The following is a 19361-nucleotide window of genomic DNA, read 5'->3' as shown; positions in this document are numbered from 1 at the left end:
CTGGATTAGTGGGGACATTAATGAACTGGGTAAGATCAAATCTACAAAAACAGTCAACTAGATGGTCAGTGGAAGTTCTGAACATATATATTGGATTGATGGTGGGTCTATCAATCTTCCTTACAAACTAGATGGTCAGTGTCTGGATTGTCTGCAAGCTCGAAGTTGACGTCTCCTAAAATAGTAAATTTAGAAAATTCCATGCAGGATTCAATGAATGTCTGCAGGGAGCTAATAAACCTCTCTTTTAGACTGGGGGTGGGGGTGAGGGAGGAGGGAATACACGAAAATACCATTAAATGTGTTAATGTTGTCAAATTTGATATTAAACCGGAGTGAGCGCTTCGTCAGCTAACTGAGAGGTTGGTTGGAACGTAGCCTTAAGATAGTTGTGAAAGAAACTGCCATCCCACCCCCCACTTCTGCTAACACCCCACCCCCGGCCAAGTTGTCTGTCAACTCTATAGGTGTTGTAACTGTTAGGGATTGCTACTCTTAAATCGAGGGCCTGACCAGGAGTCAGCCCATGTTTGTTACAAATACTATGGCTCTCATTACAACCCTGGCGGTCAATGTTAAAGCGGCGGTAAAACCGCCAACAGGCCGGCGGAAAAACAAATGGAATCATGACCATGACGGAAACTGCCAACATAGACAGCCACTTTAACACTCTGCCCGCCACGGCGGTACAAACACCACGGTGGTAACAGCCAACAGACAGGCGGAAGACAATGTACCGCCCACAGTATTACAATAGGCCAATCCGCCACCTTTTCCGGGGCGGATTCACCGCGATCAAAAACACGGCAGAAACAGGACTTGGAAGGGAAAACGCTCACCTCAACACACCCCGCGAGGAACCAGTACGCCATGGAGCCGGAACTCCATATACTACCTTTGTCTTCCTGCTCCTCTACCAGGAGCACGAACGACGTCGGCGAAGACCACGGTGAGTACTGCACCTACGACACAGGGGAGGGGGGAGGGAAAAGAGTGACACACGCAAAACCACCACCCCCACCCCCTACAACACACACACACACACACTAATACATGTTGATACATTACAGTTACACCCCTCCGGAAGAATGCAAAGACAAAAGGAAATTATTGTAAGGATTGTAATCAATTAACACCCAGTACTCAAACATATATATATACACTATTAGCAAGTATATAAACCAAGAATACAAGTCCAGGTACTGCACCATTTATAGTTCGTGGACCACTGGGCCCAAAATGCATGGGCGAGGCCCCATCCTCAATACCCGATCCAAACAGAGAGAACACTGCAGGGGCATCAGATCGAAATAAAACAGCCACCTCAGGGGGAAGGGAAGGGGGGCACCTCAGCCGGATGAGTGCACAACGCCAGATCCACAAGGGGGCTCCATGCCCATTGATGTATCCTAGGGAGTGCAAAGCCACAGTCTCAAGTCTCTCCAGTGGGTGGGTTGCCCACTGATTTATCCTGGGGAGTGGAAAGCCAGTCTCTCAAGTGGATAACAGTCTCCACTGGTTCTGGAGGGGGCTTTCTACCCAGAGTGCTTCATCCTGCTCGTAGCGGCCTCAGTAGTGGCGGTGCTTGCGGCGCTCACTGGCCTGCGGTGCTGGTGGGTGGCTCAGTGAGCGTGCTGCTGGCGGCGGTGTCCTTGGCAGCGGGGCTGCTGGCGGCGGTGTCCTTGGCAGCGGGGCTGCTGGCGGCGGTGTCCTTGGCAGCGGGGCTGCTGGCGGCGGTGTCCTGGGCAGCGGGGCTGGTGGTGGTCTTGTCCGCCGTGCAGGTTGGCGGCGACTTCCCTTTCTTTCTGTGCCCCTTCCCCACCTTGGATGGTGGCGCTGCTGTCTTCCCACTCCCAACTTTAGTCCTGGGAGAGCCCTTCGTGGCAGGTGTTTTGCCCTTCTCCCTCCGGCCAATGGCCAACTTCTTATGCTTCTGAGGTGGGGAACTCTGTGGTCTGGCTCTTTGGCACACTGGCTGCCCTGCTGCTTGGCGCACTTCAGAAGCCGGTTACTGCTGGCATTACTGTTCCCGCTGATGTGGTGGCTGAGGTGCTGGGTTGGGACATGGAAAGGCGTGCCCTGGGGGACTGAAGGGGTGGGGAGGTGAGGGGAAGAGGTCACGGTTGGACAGGAAAAGTTTTTTAGACACACTGGGATGGGTTGATGGAGGGGGTATGGGAGTGGAGGAAGAGGTAGTGGTTGTAGGAGGTGTACGTTTGTTGACTTTGGGTGAAGGTGCATGGGCTGGAGGCTGCTGTGAGGTGGATGGCTGTTGGGTGGTTGTGTGACTGCGTTCGTGTACCTTGGGAGGTGGGCTCACAGACACACTGGGAGAGGACACAGGGGATGTGTGAATAGTAGTGGGGGTGGTGAGTGCACGTGAGCGGTGTGTGGTGATGGGTGTGCTGGTGATGGACTTAGTGAATGAAGATGTGGTGCATGCAGGTGTGAGTGGAGACGTGACAGGGAGGAGGGAGACGAGGAGGAGGGGGACACAGTGGAGGCAGTGGATGTTGGTATGTCTGCATGGGTATGATACTTGTGTGAGTGGATGTGTGGTGCTTATGTTTGCCAGAGCTTCCCTTGTGTGTTGAGGTGTGTGCATGCTGGTCCGATGGTGTGCTTGGGATAGGCTGAGGTACAGGGGTTTGGGTCTGGGTGGAGGAAGTTGGAGGGGGGAGGCTGGACACAGCGACAATGGCTGCCATCAGTGCTGAGGCTGGAGTCTGAAAAGCTTGCTGTTGGGCTGCCTGACCAGAATGAATGTTCTCCAGGTATGCATTTGTCTGTTGCAAATGCCTCTCTACACCCTGAATGGCATTCAGAATGGTAGACTGCCCAACAGTGAGGGATCTGAGGAGGTCAGTGGCCTTCTCACTGAGGGCAGCAGGGCTGACCGGGGCAGGGGCTGAGGTGCCTGGGGCGAAGGAGATGCCCACCCTCCTTGGTGAGCGACCACAGGGCACACGCTGAGGGGCTGCTGGGAAGGCGGGCTGGTGGGGGGGTGGCGGCTGTAAGGGAGCTCCCATCAGAGGAGGAGTCCGTGCCGCTGGTCTCGGCTCATGTCCCCGCCGTGGAGCTCCCCTCACCCTCTGTTCCACTGGTGCCTTCAGACTCCATTGTCTCGCCCTCCAGGGCCATGTGGGATGCAGCTCCCGCCTGCTCCGGTGCCACTGCTCCTCCGCCTGATGATGCTATTGCACACAAAAACAGGGAGACCAAAAAAAGGGAGGGGAAAGACAGAAGAAAGACATGTTGAGTGCATGCAATACCGCTACCGTTGGAGGACACTACAGACACAGAAGCCCTCTGCACTACGCCATGCACTTACAGTTCCCTAATTAATCCCAGGGAAATGGTGTACAAGGCCTATGCCCAATTGCTGCACACATGGATGTCACAGGAGCCGGACTAGGTGTAGTTGGCTCTGAACAATGGTGGGGTGCCACATGGCCTGCCTTACAAAGGGACCTTGCCTACAAAACTTGCCCTGGCCTAGGGGTACCCACAGCCCACCTCCCCACCCAGATACCTCCAATGCGCGCTGAATCAGATGAATGTGACTGTACTCACCCCCTTGTGGCTGCTGTGATGCCCTCAAGCGCCCATCCAACTCGCCACTGGCAGGATCCGTAACGTCTTCTTGCTCCAGCGGCGAATGTCCTCCCATCTTTTCGGGCAGTGGTGGACCCCCAGGGTCCGGACTTCCTTGGCGATGGCACGCCGTCACAGTCATTGGCCCACGTTCCCACCCTTGCCATGACTCACATCCACTCACCGTTGTTTCATGCACACCTCATTCTCCTTCCCCCCCCCACCCCCAAATCTCCATCCACACCACTCCACACAGGCATTGCCCATCCATCATGCTCACAGTGTACTTACCTGTTTGTCTGGAGGACCGTAGAGTAGCATGTACTGGGGGAGGACCCCATCCACTAGTTTCTCCAACTCCTATGTGGTGAAGGCAGGGGCCCTTTCCCCAGACACATGAGCCATTGTTGCTTCCAGACTGAGGTCACAGCAGCACTTGCAGTGTAGGTCCTCTCCTGTCGAAGATCAGGTATCAAGTGAGTGAAGAGAAAATGGCGGTGACGTCCGCAGCCGTGCGTACCATCACCGCCGGCGTACATCATCATTGGCTCCTGGGACCCAAAGGGTCCAATGTTAACCAATGCAGGATTGCGCCGCGGTCTTTGACTGCCTACCGCGACGGTGTACAACACCAGCGCAGTTACCTCATAGCCCCTTGTCCCACATTACAGGTCAGGAAGCCGCCATTTCAGGGGGCCACATGGCATTAATTTTAATGTGTCACACATATCTAGGCCTTGCATACACATTAAGACAGGGACATAGCGGATTGAAAAATGTGTGCAATAAAGTTGTGTTTTCGTACCTCAGTGTTGGCTGACCTCTGCTCGCTGTTCTCCTCCATAGAGCACGTCCGCTGGGGCAGGTGAGGAGATGGCAGCATCCTCCGGTGTACAGACCGCTGGTGGACCTGTTGACAATGGAAGAGCGACATGTAGTTATCACCTACAGACTGGACCGTGCCACAATCCAGGAACTGTGTGCCCAGTTGGAGCCGGACCTGATGTCTGCAATCCGCCATCCCACAGGTATCCCCCCTCTAGTGCAGGCGCTGTCTGTACTCCATTTCCTGCCAAGTGGGTCTTTTCAGACGACAGTGGCCATAGCATCAGGGATGTCCCAGCATATGTTCTGTAACGTGTTGTCCAGAGTGTTGTCTGCCCTGCTGAAACACATGTGCAGCTACATCGTTTTCCCTCAGGTGGAGGATTTGCCTACAGTGAAAGGTGACTCCTATGCCCTGGGACATATCCCCAACACCATTGGTGCCACTGATGGGACACATGTGGCCTTGGTCCCCCCGCAGGAGTGAACATGTGTACAGAAACCGGAAGAGTTACCATTCACTGAATGTGCAGATGGTGTGTTTGGCCAACCAGTACATCTCCCATGTGAATGCCAAGTTTCCTGGCTCAGTGCATGACGCTTCCATTCTGAGGAATAGAAGCATCCCTTATGTGATGGGGCAACTCCAGAGGCACTGCGTGTGGCTATTGGGTGAGGACATGGACCCTATACAGTGTGACTAGGTGTCTGGGTCTGGGGTTGTCCCTAAGAGTTAGTGTGTGTCTAACAGTTGTCCCTCGACATTTGCAGGTGACTCTGGGTACCCCAACCTGTCATGGCTACTGACCCCAGTGAGGAATCCGAGGAGAAGGGCAGAGGAACGCTACAATGAGGCCCATGGGCGAACTAGGAGGGTTATAGAGAGGACCTTCGGCCTCCTGAAGGCCAGGTTCAGGTGCCTCCATATGACAGGTGGTTCCCTGTTCTACTCACCAAAGAAGGTGTGCCAGATCATCGTGGCCTGCTGTATGCTTCACAACTTGGCTTTGCGATGACAGGTGCCTTTTCTACAGTAGGATGGTTAAGATGGAGGTCTTGTGGCAGCTGTGGAGCCTGTGGACAGTGAAGACGAGGAAGCAGAAGAAGAGGATATCGACAACAGAAACACGGTGATTCATCCATACTTCCAGTGAGACACAAGTAAGCAGACATCACTGCCTGCTAAATCTGATACACTTGTTCTACCTCTCATCTGTCACTTTCACCCAGTGTATGGACCCTGAGTTTTAATTTTCCCTTTCAATTTCACAAATGTGGGTCCCACTGTGTGACATCTGCTTTGTTTCCTCATGGACTAGAGCTGTGTGACATAGGTATGTTGACAATACAATGGATATTGCATTTTTCCTCAGTTATTGCAAATACACATTTTCAGAAGCACTGACTCCAGGTAGTTTTGTGATTTAAGGGTGTTTAAGTGCTAAATATTGGAGGGGGTTGTAAAATGGTCAGGGGTGATGGTGGAGGAATGTCCATGGCAGAGTCCAGTCTATTAGTCTCACAGGTGCATTGTCCAAAGGGGCATAGGAAGTGGAGTTGGGGCAGTTGATGGATGGACAGGGTGACAAAGTGGGACAAAAGCATGACAGTCAGGGTGGTCTCATTTCTTGGCGGGGGTCTTGGCATTGTTCTCTTTGTCTTGGATCTCAGGGACCGTTTGCGGGGTGGTTCTCCATCTGCAGGGGGTGGGGTGCTGGTGTCGTTGTCCTGTGGCGGTGCCTCCTGTCCACTAGCGCCGGCCGAGGTGGTGGGCAGTTCATCATCCAGGCTAGTGTCAGGGGCCCAATGAAGTGCCACAGTGTCCCTCCTGGTGTTCACGAGTTCCTTCAGCTCCCCTACAATGGTGCCCAGGGTGGTATTGATGGATTTGAGTTCCTCCCTGAACCCCAAATACTGTTCCTCCTGCAGCCGCTGGGTCTCCTGAAACTTGGCCAGTACTGTTGCCATCATCTCCTGGGAATGGTGGTAGGCTCCCATGATGTTGGAGAGGGCCTCGTGGAGAGTGGGTTCCCTGGGCCTGTCCTCCCCCTGTCGCAAAGCAGCCCTCCCAGTTCCCCTGTGTTCCTGAGCCTCTGTCCCCAGAACCGTGTGCCCACTGCCCCCAGGTCCCTGCTGTTGTTGGGGGTGGTGGGTTAGCCTGGGTTCCCTGTAGTGGTGGACACACTGCTGCTTGACATGTCCTGGGGACAGAGGTATGGGCCCGCTGGGTGGGTGCTGTGCTGGTGTATTCTGAGGGGGGAGGCTCTGTTGTGGCTTGTGCCAGTGTGAGGGGAACAGACTGTACCGAGGTCCCGAATGGGCCGGGCTGGTCATCTAGATCCAGTTGGACAGAGCTGCTGTCATCACTTTGGGCCTCTTCTGTGGGGGAAGTGGACATATCTGGAACCTCCTGTCCGATGACGTTGGGTAGGGGTCCTGCAAGGGTGTAAAGGCATGATTGTTGCGTCTGTGTGTGCCATGGTGTGCAATAGGTGGGTGACCCTGTACCCCAGTGCTTGCATTCTTGTGTAGGACCTTGTTTGATAATTGTTCAGGGGTGTGTGTGGGTATGTGCAGTGGCCATGCATTGGTGATGGGTGTCCATGCTTTGCCGTTGCATGCAGGGCTTGGTGTTGGGATGTGTGGTTTGTGATAGTGAGACATATGTGAGGAGTTGGAGTGATGGGGGTGATGGCGAGGGTGGGGGTATGTGATAGCATGCAGGTAGGGTGGGGGGGATGTAATAGTTAAGATTTGACTTACCAGAGTCCATTCCTCCAGCTACTCCTGCGAGGCCCTCAGGATGCAGTATATTCAAGACCTGCTCCTCCCATGTTGTTAGTTCTGGGGGAGTAGGTGGGGGTCTGCAGCCAGTCCTCTGAACCGCGATGTGGTGTCTTGAGACCACGGAACGTACCTTCCCCCGTACGTCGTTCCACCTCTTCCTGATGTCATCCCGTGTTCTTAGGTGTTGTCCCACTGCGTTGACCCTGTCCACAGTTCTGCGCCATAGCTCCATCTTCCTAGCTATGGTGGTGTGCTGCACCTGTGATCCTATTAGCTGTGGCTCTACCCGGATGATTTCCTCCACCATGACCCTGAGCTCCTCCTCAGAAAACCTGGGGTGTCTTTGCGGTGCCATGGGGTGGTGTGGGTAATGTGTGAGGAGGTGTGTGTTGTGATGTGTGGGGTGATGTTTAGGGGTGTGTGTTGTTTTGTGTGTGGATGTGTATGTGTGATGGTGTTGTGTGCCTCTGTTTGGTGATGTTGTCTTTGCTGTGCTGTCTCTCTGGCCTTCGTCTAAATTTCTGGTCGTAAGGGTTTGTGGGTGATGTGGGTGTGTGTTTTATATTGTATTGGATGTGTGGGAGTGGTGTGTGTATGTGTATCAGGTGTGTGTATTTAGAATTGTTCAATGTGGTAGTGTTTTGTAAAAGTGTGTGTATTTTGAGCGCAGCGGTGTGTACCGCCAATGGAATACCGCGGTTGAAAGACCGCCGCATGGATTAGTGGGTCGTGATAGTGTGGCCGTATTCCTGTTGGCGTGACGGTGGAGGTTTTGTTATCGCCAGTTTATCACTGACCTTTGGTGTGGCGGACTTGTGTGGGTATCTGGATTTTGGCGGATTCCGAGCTGTGGCTCGTAATAGCTGTGGCGGAATTCCGCGGCGGTGTGTTGGCGGTCTTCTGCACGGCAGTAAGCGGCATTTACTGCCAACGTTGTAATGACCCCCTATGTCTGGACTATAGAGGTCGACTATCAGGAAATTCAAGCTTAGTTTTAATCAATGACCTAGTGAAACACCAAAGTGAATCTGGTGATTTCCTTGGCTCCTGAACCATGGGAGAGGAGAAAGCGGGAGTACTACTCAGGCCTCGAAAAATCATAAAAATGTCACTAGACCTGCAGGTGGAGTAGCTTGAACAATCTACTCGACCTAACTGTAGTGTACTTGACTCGGAATCGGGTTTCAAATTGTGTGAATCTATTCAAATATTGTATTTTGCAGTCGCTGTTTTCTTCATTCTCACATATGAGTGCACCTTCAAATATGCAAGTTCAGCATTTCTGCTGTAAAAAATAAAAAAAGTCCCCTTTTGTTTGAATAAATCTAGCCCACTTATAGGATACACATGATCCATGCATGACTGCCCCTTAGTTTACTAATATCTTTGGCATCAGGGCAGGAGTGTGTCTGTTTAAACACTCACTTTTAATAAGTATATGACTTTTTTTTTCATCCTATTAAAATACTTTTTTCATCACACACATACAAAAAATGGTCTTTCACAGCTACTGAAATATATTTTGAAATGTTAGTTAAGTTGACTTAGTTATTTAAAATCTTGTGTGTTAGGAAAGACCTGATACCCACAGTCTTTCATTTCACACAGGTCAGACAGTTTACCTTACAAAATCCTTGAACTCTTCAGCTAAAAGGAAAAGTATTTGCATTGCAAGAAGACAAACTGACTTTTGACCTCTGTTGCTGAACTCTGAGCAAATGTGACAAGAATAAGATTTAAAGGCATCTTAATTTCTAATTCACTTTGTCTGAACAGAACACCTGTTCTTTGTCCACTCTCCAGAAGGGTCCAGTATTTTCTAAAAGTAGCTCGACCTCAAAAAATGACTTGATTTTTAGAGCCCTGTTACTTATCTAACAGGTAATAAAATCTGACCTGAGAACATAATAAAAAGTAGGACAGTGATAATGTGACAGCTTACATTATTAAAATCATAAGTATTACAGCATTTAGACCTAACTAGTCCATGAAGTTCCAGTAGTGCATCCCTTATGCACCTTAAATTGGGAAAAAAATAAAACCGGGGGTCCTGGTGCACGGCACAGTCCAGCCGTTGACAGGAGCAGACGAGCTTGCCTTTGGCACACCATTGCTGGCGCACGCTGCACAGTCGCACCAGCATTCATTTTTCAATGAACAATAGACTGGCACCAAAAATGGCGACCAGCAGAATGCTTACGCTAACAGGCAAGTCAACTAAAGTGTGAGACCATTAAGTAAGTGAAAATGCTCCCAACACAGTAAAAGACCGGATTCAATCGCAACAGACTACAGAGTCCACTACACGGTTTGTGCCAACATTCGTTTTATAGTCTGAATGAGAAAGACTAGACCGGCCCCTGAAATGGTGACTGGCAGAATGCTTGTTCAACAGGCGAGTCAACTAAAGTGCAAATTTCGCAATTGGTAGGGAAGTTAAAAAGCCACAGAGAAACAGTAAAACACAATGAAAATGCCCCCCACTCAGTAAAGACATGATTGAATTGCAACAGGCTTCAGAGTCGGTTGCGCTAGCATTCATTTCTATAGTTTGAATGAGAAAGACTAAACCAGCACCCAAAATGGCGATTGGCAGAATGCTCTCTCTAACAGACAAGTCAACTAAACTGCAAAGTTAGCGACTGGTAAGTAAGTTAAAATGCCCCCAGGAAACAGTAAAACACAATGAAAATGCCCCCAATACAGTAAAATACCTTATTGAATCGTAACAGTGAGATGTGGAAGTTAGCCTGACCCTGGTCACCAGGTCCAACTTGAGGTAGCACAGCACCAAATATAGGTGGTTAGACTAGAGCCAACAACATAGAATCCCTGGAAAATGGCCATACTCCTGCTCACAGGTGTCTACTAGAGGGCAAACACTGCCCTATTAAACTTCTCCATTGCAGCCTGCATGCTGTCTCCTTCGCCACAAAGAAGGGAACTGAGTGAACAACGCAAATGCACAAGCTTCAGAGGAAGAAAGAGGTCTTAATTGATGAAGCAGATGGTCATGTTGCAGTGAAATTTACTTTTTCTTTTGGTGATCTTTGCTGCATTGGCAGTGCAAAGATACTCAATAACCCTATTAAAAAGTGTAAACCCATCACAATAGTGCATTACCAGATGCACCTGTATAGTACACGTACATTTATTTAAAAAAATATACACATTGTTCAAGTATTTCAATTAGTTTCATACTTATAAATTAGAAATAATGAAGTGTTATATCTTTTAGAATCATTCTTTCATGCCATGGTGTTCATAGTCTGCCGACATGACTTTTTTTTTTTACCCAGCCAAGATTGTCACTCTTACAGCACACTGAAAATAGTCTGTGAGCATAAGGAAGCCTATTAGACCTGGCATTCTTGGCTTGCGTTCACCTTAATTTTTTGCCTTCAGACCTCCTGTTTGTGCTGACTTTGTTTTTGCCGGCCTTAGGGTTGCTAACCAGTGCTAAAGTGCTTATGTTCTGTCCCGAAAACAGGGTAACCTTGGCTATACCCAATTGACATATGTAATTTACTTGTAAGTCCCTAGTAAAGTGGCACTACATGTGGCCAGGACCTGTAAATTAGATGCTAATAGTGGGCCTGCAGCACTGGTTGTGCCACCCATTTAAGTAGTCCTTTAAACATCTCAGGACTGCCATTGCAGAGCCTGTGTGCGCAGTTTAAACTGCCTTTTTGACCTGGTGAAATAAAACTTTTGCCAGGCCCCAACCTTCCTTCTTAAATACATATATATCACCCCTAAGGTAGACCCTGGACAGCCCCCAGGGCATGGTGCAGTGTATTAAAAAAAAAAAAAAAAAAAAAAAAGGGACATGCACTTTTAAGTTTTACATTTTAGTAATGTAATTTCAAAATGAGAAGAGAGAATTGGTTCATGTTTGGCATCTCTAGAAACCTCCTTTAAAAACCTAACTTATAGTGAGGTACTATTTTAAATTACAATTCTGAAAATGCCACTTTCAGCATTTGGTACTTTAGCCATTTGGTGCCTGTAGCCTCTTTTGTCACATGACTGGGTTTAGTTGTCAGTGGGACTTTGTCTATTCCTCCTAGACAGCCACACACAGTGGGAGTTTAGGTATGACTGGATGGGCCCATCACTGTCAGGATTGGGGGGGCTGGGCCCAGCCCCACTTAGACCTAAATACTCTGTGTTCTGTCTCCACACAAAGGGCAGCATACACTCTGTACTTAGTCTGGAGACAGGGCAGGAAAGGCAAGGCATCTCCCCCACTTCAGTCACAACTGTGTTTAAAAGGAGCTCAGACACCACCACTTCACTACACTTCTGAGCCTGTGGATACTCTACCCGAAAATAGGACTGCTGTGTTGCTACAAGGACTGCCACCCTGCTTTACTGCTGCTCAGAATGAACTGCGCCCTGCTATGCTCACCTGCTGCCTTCTTGTCTAGTTGAGAAAGACTGGTCCTGCATCACTTGAACCCAGAACAGAGATTGACTCCAAGGGCTAGTTGGCTGGCCACCTGCTCTGAAGCCTCAGGGACTAGCAGGCTTCTAACAACCTGGCATCTGCACGTGGACTCTGCCTTCTGTGAGTCTACTCTGCCAGGTGGTGCCACTGCAATCTTGGACCCTTGGAAGTGGGCTTAAGGTTCTTTTGCAGCCTCTGTAGTAACAGCGGAACTGATTCATCTCCTCTACTGCGTGGTGCCACCCAGAGCAAAATCAACACATTTCCACCGCTTTGTGTGGATCGGCTGTGCAACTCATCTTTGACAGGGATACACACAACGTTCTGCAAACCAGGATCGAAGGTACTCTTCAGCGGGCATAACTGAGTCCCTGTAGCAAGCCCACGCTCCATTGTGGTCAGTCTGAACTTGTGACCTTGTCCCGATCTGGCATGACCATATAGGCACAGTTGGTGCTTTGTGCCTTTTGTTGCTACTTTCTCTTAAAACTTGAAATTTGAATAACTCTGGATCTTTGTCTTTTTGATGTTTTTATTTATTAAATCAAGCTCTGTTTTTCTAACCTGATGTGGGATTCTTTTTGTGTGGTGTTTTCACCTTTTTACTGTTTGAAGTATGCATAGATGCTTTATACATTGCAGCTGCGGCCCGTCCTTTAGTGCGGAGGTCCCCCCCCCCCTGCCCCCCGCACCGCCCTGCTTTTGGCCCTCATGAAGAGTGCCTGTCAGGCTGAGCAAAGGTCAACCTGACACACTCTTCATGTTTAGATCAGGCATCCAGGAGTGAGACATGTGTGACTTGTGTAGGCTCCTGGCTGTTTGAGCTGAACTTTGCTGGGCTGATGAGGTCACAGCTCCTATGGGCGTGATGTCCTCAGTCCGGCAAAGGTGCCTCGAGGCCCTTCCCCTCTGTGACGAGGGGAAGCGTCACCAATTGACTTTGACCTGGGCACTTCAGGTTTAAGCCCTGAAGCGCCCAGGGCGAGTGTCAATCAGTGACACCTCATCACAGAGTGGGGTGGGGTCAGTAGTCTCACTCTGACGAAGTTGGGACTGCTGCCTTCCTTCTCAGCCCGTGAGGCAAGGCAGCAGTCCCAACCCTCCTAGGACCTCCGAGCTGAAGGTAAGTGTGTGTGTGTATATGAGTGCGAGTGTGCTGCCCGACCCCCTTCCTCCTAATATTACTGGCTGCCACTGACACATTGCCTTTAAGTTACACCTGCCTACTCTATGCCAAGCTACCAGGGTGTTGAGCGTAGGTTAATTTGGGGTTTGCTTGTGGCTTACCGTGACAGGGATTTTTTGCTACCTGACCAGAGCTCACACCCCAGTCGACCAGTAACCCAATTTCTAACAAAGCCCCAGTCCTGACATGTCTGCCTTGTCTCTTTGTGGCACGTGCTCACTCACCTCGACGTGGGACGACATGTTGACATTTTTCACCATGGCCAAATGAGACGTTGTAGTAGTCACTCTTTCTGCCTCAGTTTCTTACACAGAAAGGTTTACTTAAGTTCCACCAGTCACTTCCACTGCCTGTAACCCATAGGGGGTGAAATGTGTTTGGTTGTCCTCAGCCAGATTACCGATAGCAAATTTTCCAAAACTTAAAATGTTAAAAAGAAAAACGAAAACAAGCATTACACCTATGATGCCAGGCTGAGATCGAAAAAAATAATAATTTTGCATGTAATGTTAGGATTTTTACTATTACATTGTGGTGCCCACATACTAATTTTTATTTAGAAGCATCTCTCAGTAGAGGCTTATAGAATGTACATGACACCATGACTGAATGTTCTACAGAAATATCAGTTAACCAAGTGTGGTACTCGGATCCTTCTTTTCCAAGGGCTTGGTGCTTCCTGGTTCTCAACAAGTTGCTATCCAAATCAAAGCAAACATGCATACCACCAGATAAATGTATTTTCCCTGTTTTGGCAGAGCAAAGAACCTCAAACTTGATGAAGGTAAACAGATGATGGGTATACATTTGCAAAAGGGGGCTAGTAGAAAAGACTTTGAGGTCATGCTATTACATTATGTAAAGAGAATAGGGCAGCTATTTTAAGGTCCGGATTCACACTCGAGTCCTAACAAAATCATTAAAATGGCTGATTCTGTAAATAAAAAAAAAAGTAACCACAAATGTTTGCTTTATGTATACAATGCACGTATGATACAAAGTTTGTATATGTAATGTTTTCATTTACTTTGTAGATGTAAAACAAACTGCTATGTAAATTTCCAATTGTTTTTGTGAAGGCAAATGTGGATGTCTAATTGTACGTAATGTACAGCAAGAGAAAATGTATTTGTACTACTGCAAGTGCACAATTTCTTAATTTTTTTGCACTAAGAAAATATTTTCCCCATGGACAAACCCCTTCGCCTATATATTTGTCAATTTTAGGGGTATTCCTTTTCCATTCCTATCCTGGAAACACATTTATATTTGCCATTGACCAGAATAAATCTTTGTCTGCTTCCAAGGTTGCAGTGCGTTGTCAAGACGTTAGTGAATAAGCACAGACTCTTGACTTCATGGACATTCCCAAACTTTCCAGGCCATCTTTGCCCTGGAATACACATTTGGTTTCAGACAAACCGCACTGGGCTGTTTGTCACTTACAGTATCTCGTACCTCATTGCTTAAGTGCACTTTGGCCCTTGAAGTGACTAAGAAAGCGGTATATATATGCTAATAATTAAACGCAACTCAATAGTTCAAAGCTGTTAACCATCTCAAACCGTAGCGTGTTCCTCACGCACATGACTGTTTCTCTCTCTTGCACTCCCTCTATAAGAAGAGTTCAGGTGGTTACAAAGTTGCCTTTATTTACCCCCGTTAGGTGGTTTACTTGCTTACCGAAGGTACGCCAGCCAGGCTGTCCTCGCCCTGTTGGATGACAGCCACAGTTGTGTGATGTCGGAGCGCTAGGTTTAACGTTAGTGCTGTACTCGCTGCCACTTGATACTAGTTTAATCCATGTGTTGCAGGAATCCGGACGCGATACTCCTTCTCGCGCATCGAGCGTAAATGGAACAGATGATGAAAAGGCCTCCCACGGTGGCCCTGTCGACTTGGAGCTAAAGTGTGAGAATGACAAGCTTAAAGTCGCGCTGGCACAAAGGTACTTTAAATCCTTTTAATTGTGTGTGATTTTTGTCTCGTTTGGCTTTCCAGCTTAATTGAGCTACCCGACTACGACCTGAGATAACTAGTGGTTGCTGTGGGTTACAGTCGTTCTCTGGTTCGGTCCCCTTCTATACATCTGCCTGTATTTTATACAGGCACGTGAAAGACGCACATATCCATTTGCAACAGCAGTAGATTCTCCCTAAGTCCGTTTCTGTTGTAAACTGGATCGCGGCGATGTTTACACCTTGAATTTTTATTTTAGCAGTGTGAAGGATAAAAGTAATAGAAGGGCAGTAAAACCTTTCTCCAGAATTCTCTAATCTGTTTTTTAAGTTGTAAAGTCCACCACCTACTTAGTCGGAAGGAAGCACTTGCCATGCATGGTAGGGCCCTTTCTTTTCTGACACACAAACTATGAAGACATACAGTCTCAACACAGTTTAATCAACCATGTATGAGGTGAGTTGGAAGCTTGCAAGATGAGCAAAACGAAGGCTCCCATTCTGCTCCCACATCAAGAATAAAGTAAGTCGAGTTATGAATGTGTAAAATATCAGAATTCTCCTCCAGTCCATCATTAGCTCCTTCATAGATTGATATTTTAGTTGAATATCCAATGCAACAGACCTATCTGTAAATAGAGTCCTTAGTAAGCATCTACTATTTTAATTTACCCGATGTTATACATCTCAATTCAAATTTCTTCACTAAGTCTGCGTTTTACATTTTTATTTTTTTATGTTACTCTTTCACAGCTACGGATATTGCATTGGCATCATACTCTGTATTTATGTTGGCCATCTCAGCAACTAGTTCTGAATGCCTATACTGTCATTACGCTTTCTAGCTATTGGCAAATAACTATTCTACTACTGATGTTTGGTGGTTCTTTGGTAGATTGTAACCAATTGTATGAATGCGAACAGAAACCCATATTGTTAGCTTCTTTTAAGAGCACAGTGTATGACCTCTGTGTCCCCCTCACCATTCAACTAAGGAGTTAGAAGGTTGTTAGGAAGCAATGTGGGGAAGAGATTGGGCATCACCAGTGGTACACATCTTGGGGAGGTGGTTGCCAAATATTTCCCATTCTAGTATTGTAACCGCAGTCCATGTTTGGCAGTTGTTGGGAACCTAGGCAGGAAAGACCAGGCATTTGAATCATGAATGCTCTGTTCTCTGCCAGTGCCTTCTGTCAGGTCATAAGATTACATACCACAAACCTAAAACAGAAATAAAATAGTTATGTTTGGCAGATGAGTCTATTAGATTTTTCAATATACATTGACTAAAATCCTATTCATCATCTCAGGGTCTTCAATTGACCCACAGAGGAAGAACTCTACCTTCGTTTTGTTGTCATAACTTTACATTTGAAACTGCAGAGATAAATAACTTATTTCAATGTTTGTTTTATGGCTTTTTATCTTTCATGTTATCCTGTGATGAATTCTTAATCTTGATTTTCTGGTGCTGGGGCTGTGCTTCATGATATATTTATATCAATGTGATCAGTATAATAAAAAAAACCAAACACTGTTTAGATCTGTCTTGGTTAAAATTATTCTTCCCCTATTTCAAAAGTAAAATGAGTGAATGTTGCAGCACTCCTTTTGATTGAAGATTTTAATATAGCCTTATAGCCCGTTGTAGCAGGCTATACCGGCCATTGACCCTTTCGCTGCTAGGCCTCCGAGAAGCAGTGGTTATTTGCACATTTCTTAATTTGAGGATACCCATACTAGCATGTGAATTAGAGGGCATTTCTCAGAATGATTTCTTTCTTACATACTGTCTTACATTTGGAACGCACAAATGCAGAGAAAGACAATTGGTAATAATACTTGTTTTACTATTCTGTGTTCTTCTAATTCTCCAGATAAAAATGGTACCTCACTTGTGTAGGTAGGCCTAGTACCCGCGACAGGAAACAGCCCAAAATGCAAAGTGTACACACCACATTTTTCCCTGAAAAATGGCCCTTTTTGGGTTTTTTTGCAACATGCCTAGCTGTGGATTTTGGGCCCTTGCTCAGCCAGCATCGAGGGAAATCTAGGAAACCTGTGCATTTTTTAAAACTGGAAACCCAGGGGAATCCAGGATGGAGTTATTTGTGTGGCTCTCACCAGGTTCTATTACCCAGAATCCGTTGCAAACTTCAAAAATGTGTCCAAAACACTTTTAATTTGCATTTCTCAGTACCAGTGATATAATTCAACATCTCAGTGAGTCATTACATAGATAAAAACCTCAGATTGCATAATTGAAATGATTACCTCTTTGAGGGCCCAAGCTGTAATTACATAATAAGTCTTGCATTCTGCCTTAGCAAGTCTTAACTATAAAGGCCCCCTTATCAGGCACAGTGCCATGGCTTTGTAAGAATTGGTGGTGCATCAAGGGCTGCCTCACAGTGTAGTGTCCGTAATCATTGCTTTTCTGGGATCATTATGATACAGCATTATACAGAGTTCAACAGCATATACCAATTTAACTTTAACAACTGTAATCATGGCTAGTCTGGGTATTTTTCAGTCAGGTCTAGCAGTGTGAGCTTTGTTTGGGTACAATATCCCTGTATGTCATGCCATGGTAAGGCAATATGAGGGAGGTGAGCATATGCTGTTGCATTGGGTGAAGACTTCTGTCATTTATGTATGGCCTCTCCTTGTGCCTATGTTCTGTATCCTGAGGAAGGGGGGGGGGTGGTTAAGTGTGGGAGGGAGGGGAGCGTTTCCTACACCGCATCTGACCTCAGACTCCCCCCTCCAGTCTTTGGTGCTAATGTTCTGCCCTGTGAGTCTGCCATAACCTGATCTGACTTCCATGAGGTAAGTTAGGGCTCCTGGGATTCCCTGGTGTCCAGGTTTTCCAACATGTTGCCCCACACTTCTATGTCTCGTTTGGTGTTTTCAACGGTGCAGACTATCCTCAGCCGTCTCTCTTCAGTGATTCCCCCATTCCATAAGGTTTGTCATTCAGGGCTTCAGTAGAGTGGGTTTGGCCAACCCCAGTAAAGCAAATCAATGCTTTTTTTCCCCTTCCTGTGGGAGGTTACCCAATAAGCAATGTTTAGATAAAGGGTCAATCCGCACTGTAGTGATCTCCTTCAGATTGTCAATGATAGTGGCCCAGAACTCGCCTATCTGAGGACAGTCCCAAGTCAAACGTATGAATGTCTGTGTATGCCCACAACATGGGCAACCCGGCGAGTGGGCAGGATAGATCCCGTGCAGTCTCTGGTGCGTGAGGTAGGTGCGATGTAAGTAGTGAAACTGGGGTAATTTAAAATGCACATTACTGGCTACCTCCAGGACTTGCGCAAAAACCCTCCTCCACTCCGAATCGCTGAGGGGGCTCAAGATCCGGCGCCCATCTATTCCACACCATAGTCACATCTACTTTGCAATCAGCTTTAAGGACTTTTTTATATCCGGGATGTCAAACCTCTGGTGACCTCGGGATCTTGTAGGGTTCGCAATGTGTGTGACTCCTCTAGTTCCTCCGGAAATAATGGCCATATTCTACTATGTAGGAGATCTTAGCATATTGTAAGTGCTGGACTGGGGGCAGTTGGAAGATGTCTCGTGCCTCATCAAATGAAAGGAATGTCTCTTGTTGGTATAGGTCCCCTACAGTTAGGCAGCCACCCTATTACCATTTTGTTAGGTCTATGACCTTTTGTGCCTGCCTGAAGCTCTGCAACCATGTGTAGTATTCTTGCATATTGGGCATGTTTGAGTGTGAAGGTGACCATTCGTGCTCAGATCTCCACCACCTGGCGGGCCAAGAATGGAGCTTCACCAGGGACTCCCCATCAGGTATCTGGGGAAGTTGTTGACTCCCACCCAGGAGTTCCTTATCAGTAGGCATTCCGTCTGTGCACTATTGTACAGCGTATTGTAGTAGACCCGCATAATAGTATTGCAGGCCGGTGACCCTCCGTCCTCCCTGCTCTGGATCTAATTTTTGCACTTCAAGTTTAACTCTACTCCTCCTCCCTCCCCATATGAGAGATCAGGAGCGGTTCAATTTTATGAAGTTACTTGAGGAATAAGGTACAGTGTGTTCTGTAGGATATACAGACAGCGGTAGAGAAGGACCATTCTGCACAAGGCCTCTCTTCCCATAATGGAGAGTGGGATTTTTTTCCAAAAGTCATTGAAGTTTTCCATGTGCTGTAAAGTTGCTCCTATGCTTAAGTCATAGTGAGCTAAGCTTGATTGAGCGAACTGCATGCCCAAGTAGCGGAAATTGTCACATTTCCAAGCAGGTAGTGTCTGGGGCAGATCTTCAATAGTCCGTCCCACTAGACTGCCAGTTGTGAAGTGTAGATTTACAAAGGCCTAACAAATCACCAAGTGGTGTCCGGACGTCTAATAATACGGGTACAGAGCGTTCAGGGTTTGTCAGATATATCAGGGCATCATCTGCATGTAAGGAGAAGATGTACATATACCCTCCCACTGGCACCCCCAACTCCATTTCCCTCCGCAATTTTCACGCTAAAGGTTCCATTGCAAGCGCAAATAGGAGTAGGGGCAGCGGGAATCCCTGTCTTGC

At 47.5% G+C, this 19361-nt stretch overlaps 1 protein-coding gene across 1 annotated transcript in view; it reads left to right on the top strand.

Moving 5' to 3' along the window:
- The window catches only part of HOMER2 (homer scaffold protein 2), a 519584-nt gene that overhangs the window by 350725 nt on the left and 149498 nt on the right, over nucleotides 1–19361 (top strand). The window contains exon 5 of the mRNA XM_069222560.1: nucleotides 14657–14790. Coding sequence (XP_069078661.1) covers nucleotides 14657–14790 — 134 coding nt within the window. The remainder of the gene's footprint in view (nucleotides 1–14656; nucleotides 14791–19361) is intronic.

The sequence above is a fragment of the Pleurodeles waltl genome, chromosome 3_1, assembly GCF_031143425.1.
Source record: "Pleurodeles waltl isolate 20211129_DDA chromosome 3_1, aPleWal1.hap1.20221129, whole genome shotgun sequence".
In the NCBI taxonomy this organism is placed as follows: Eukaryota; Metazoa; Chordata; class Amphibia; order Caudata; family Salamandridae; genus Pleurodeles; species Pleurodeles waltl.
The sequence above is the reverse complement of the archived record's forward strand: the minus strand, read 5'-3'. Positions and strand labels throughout refer to the sequence as shown.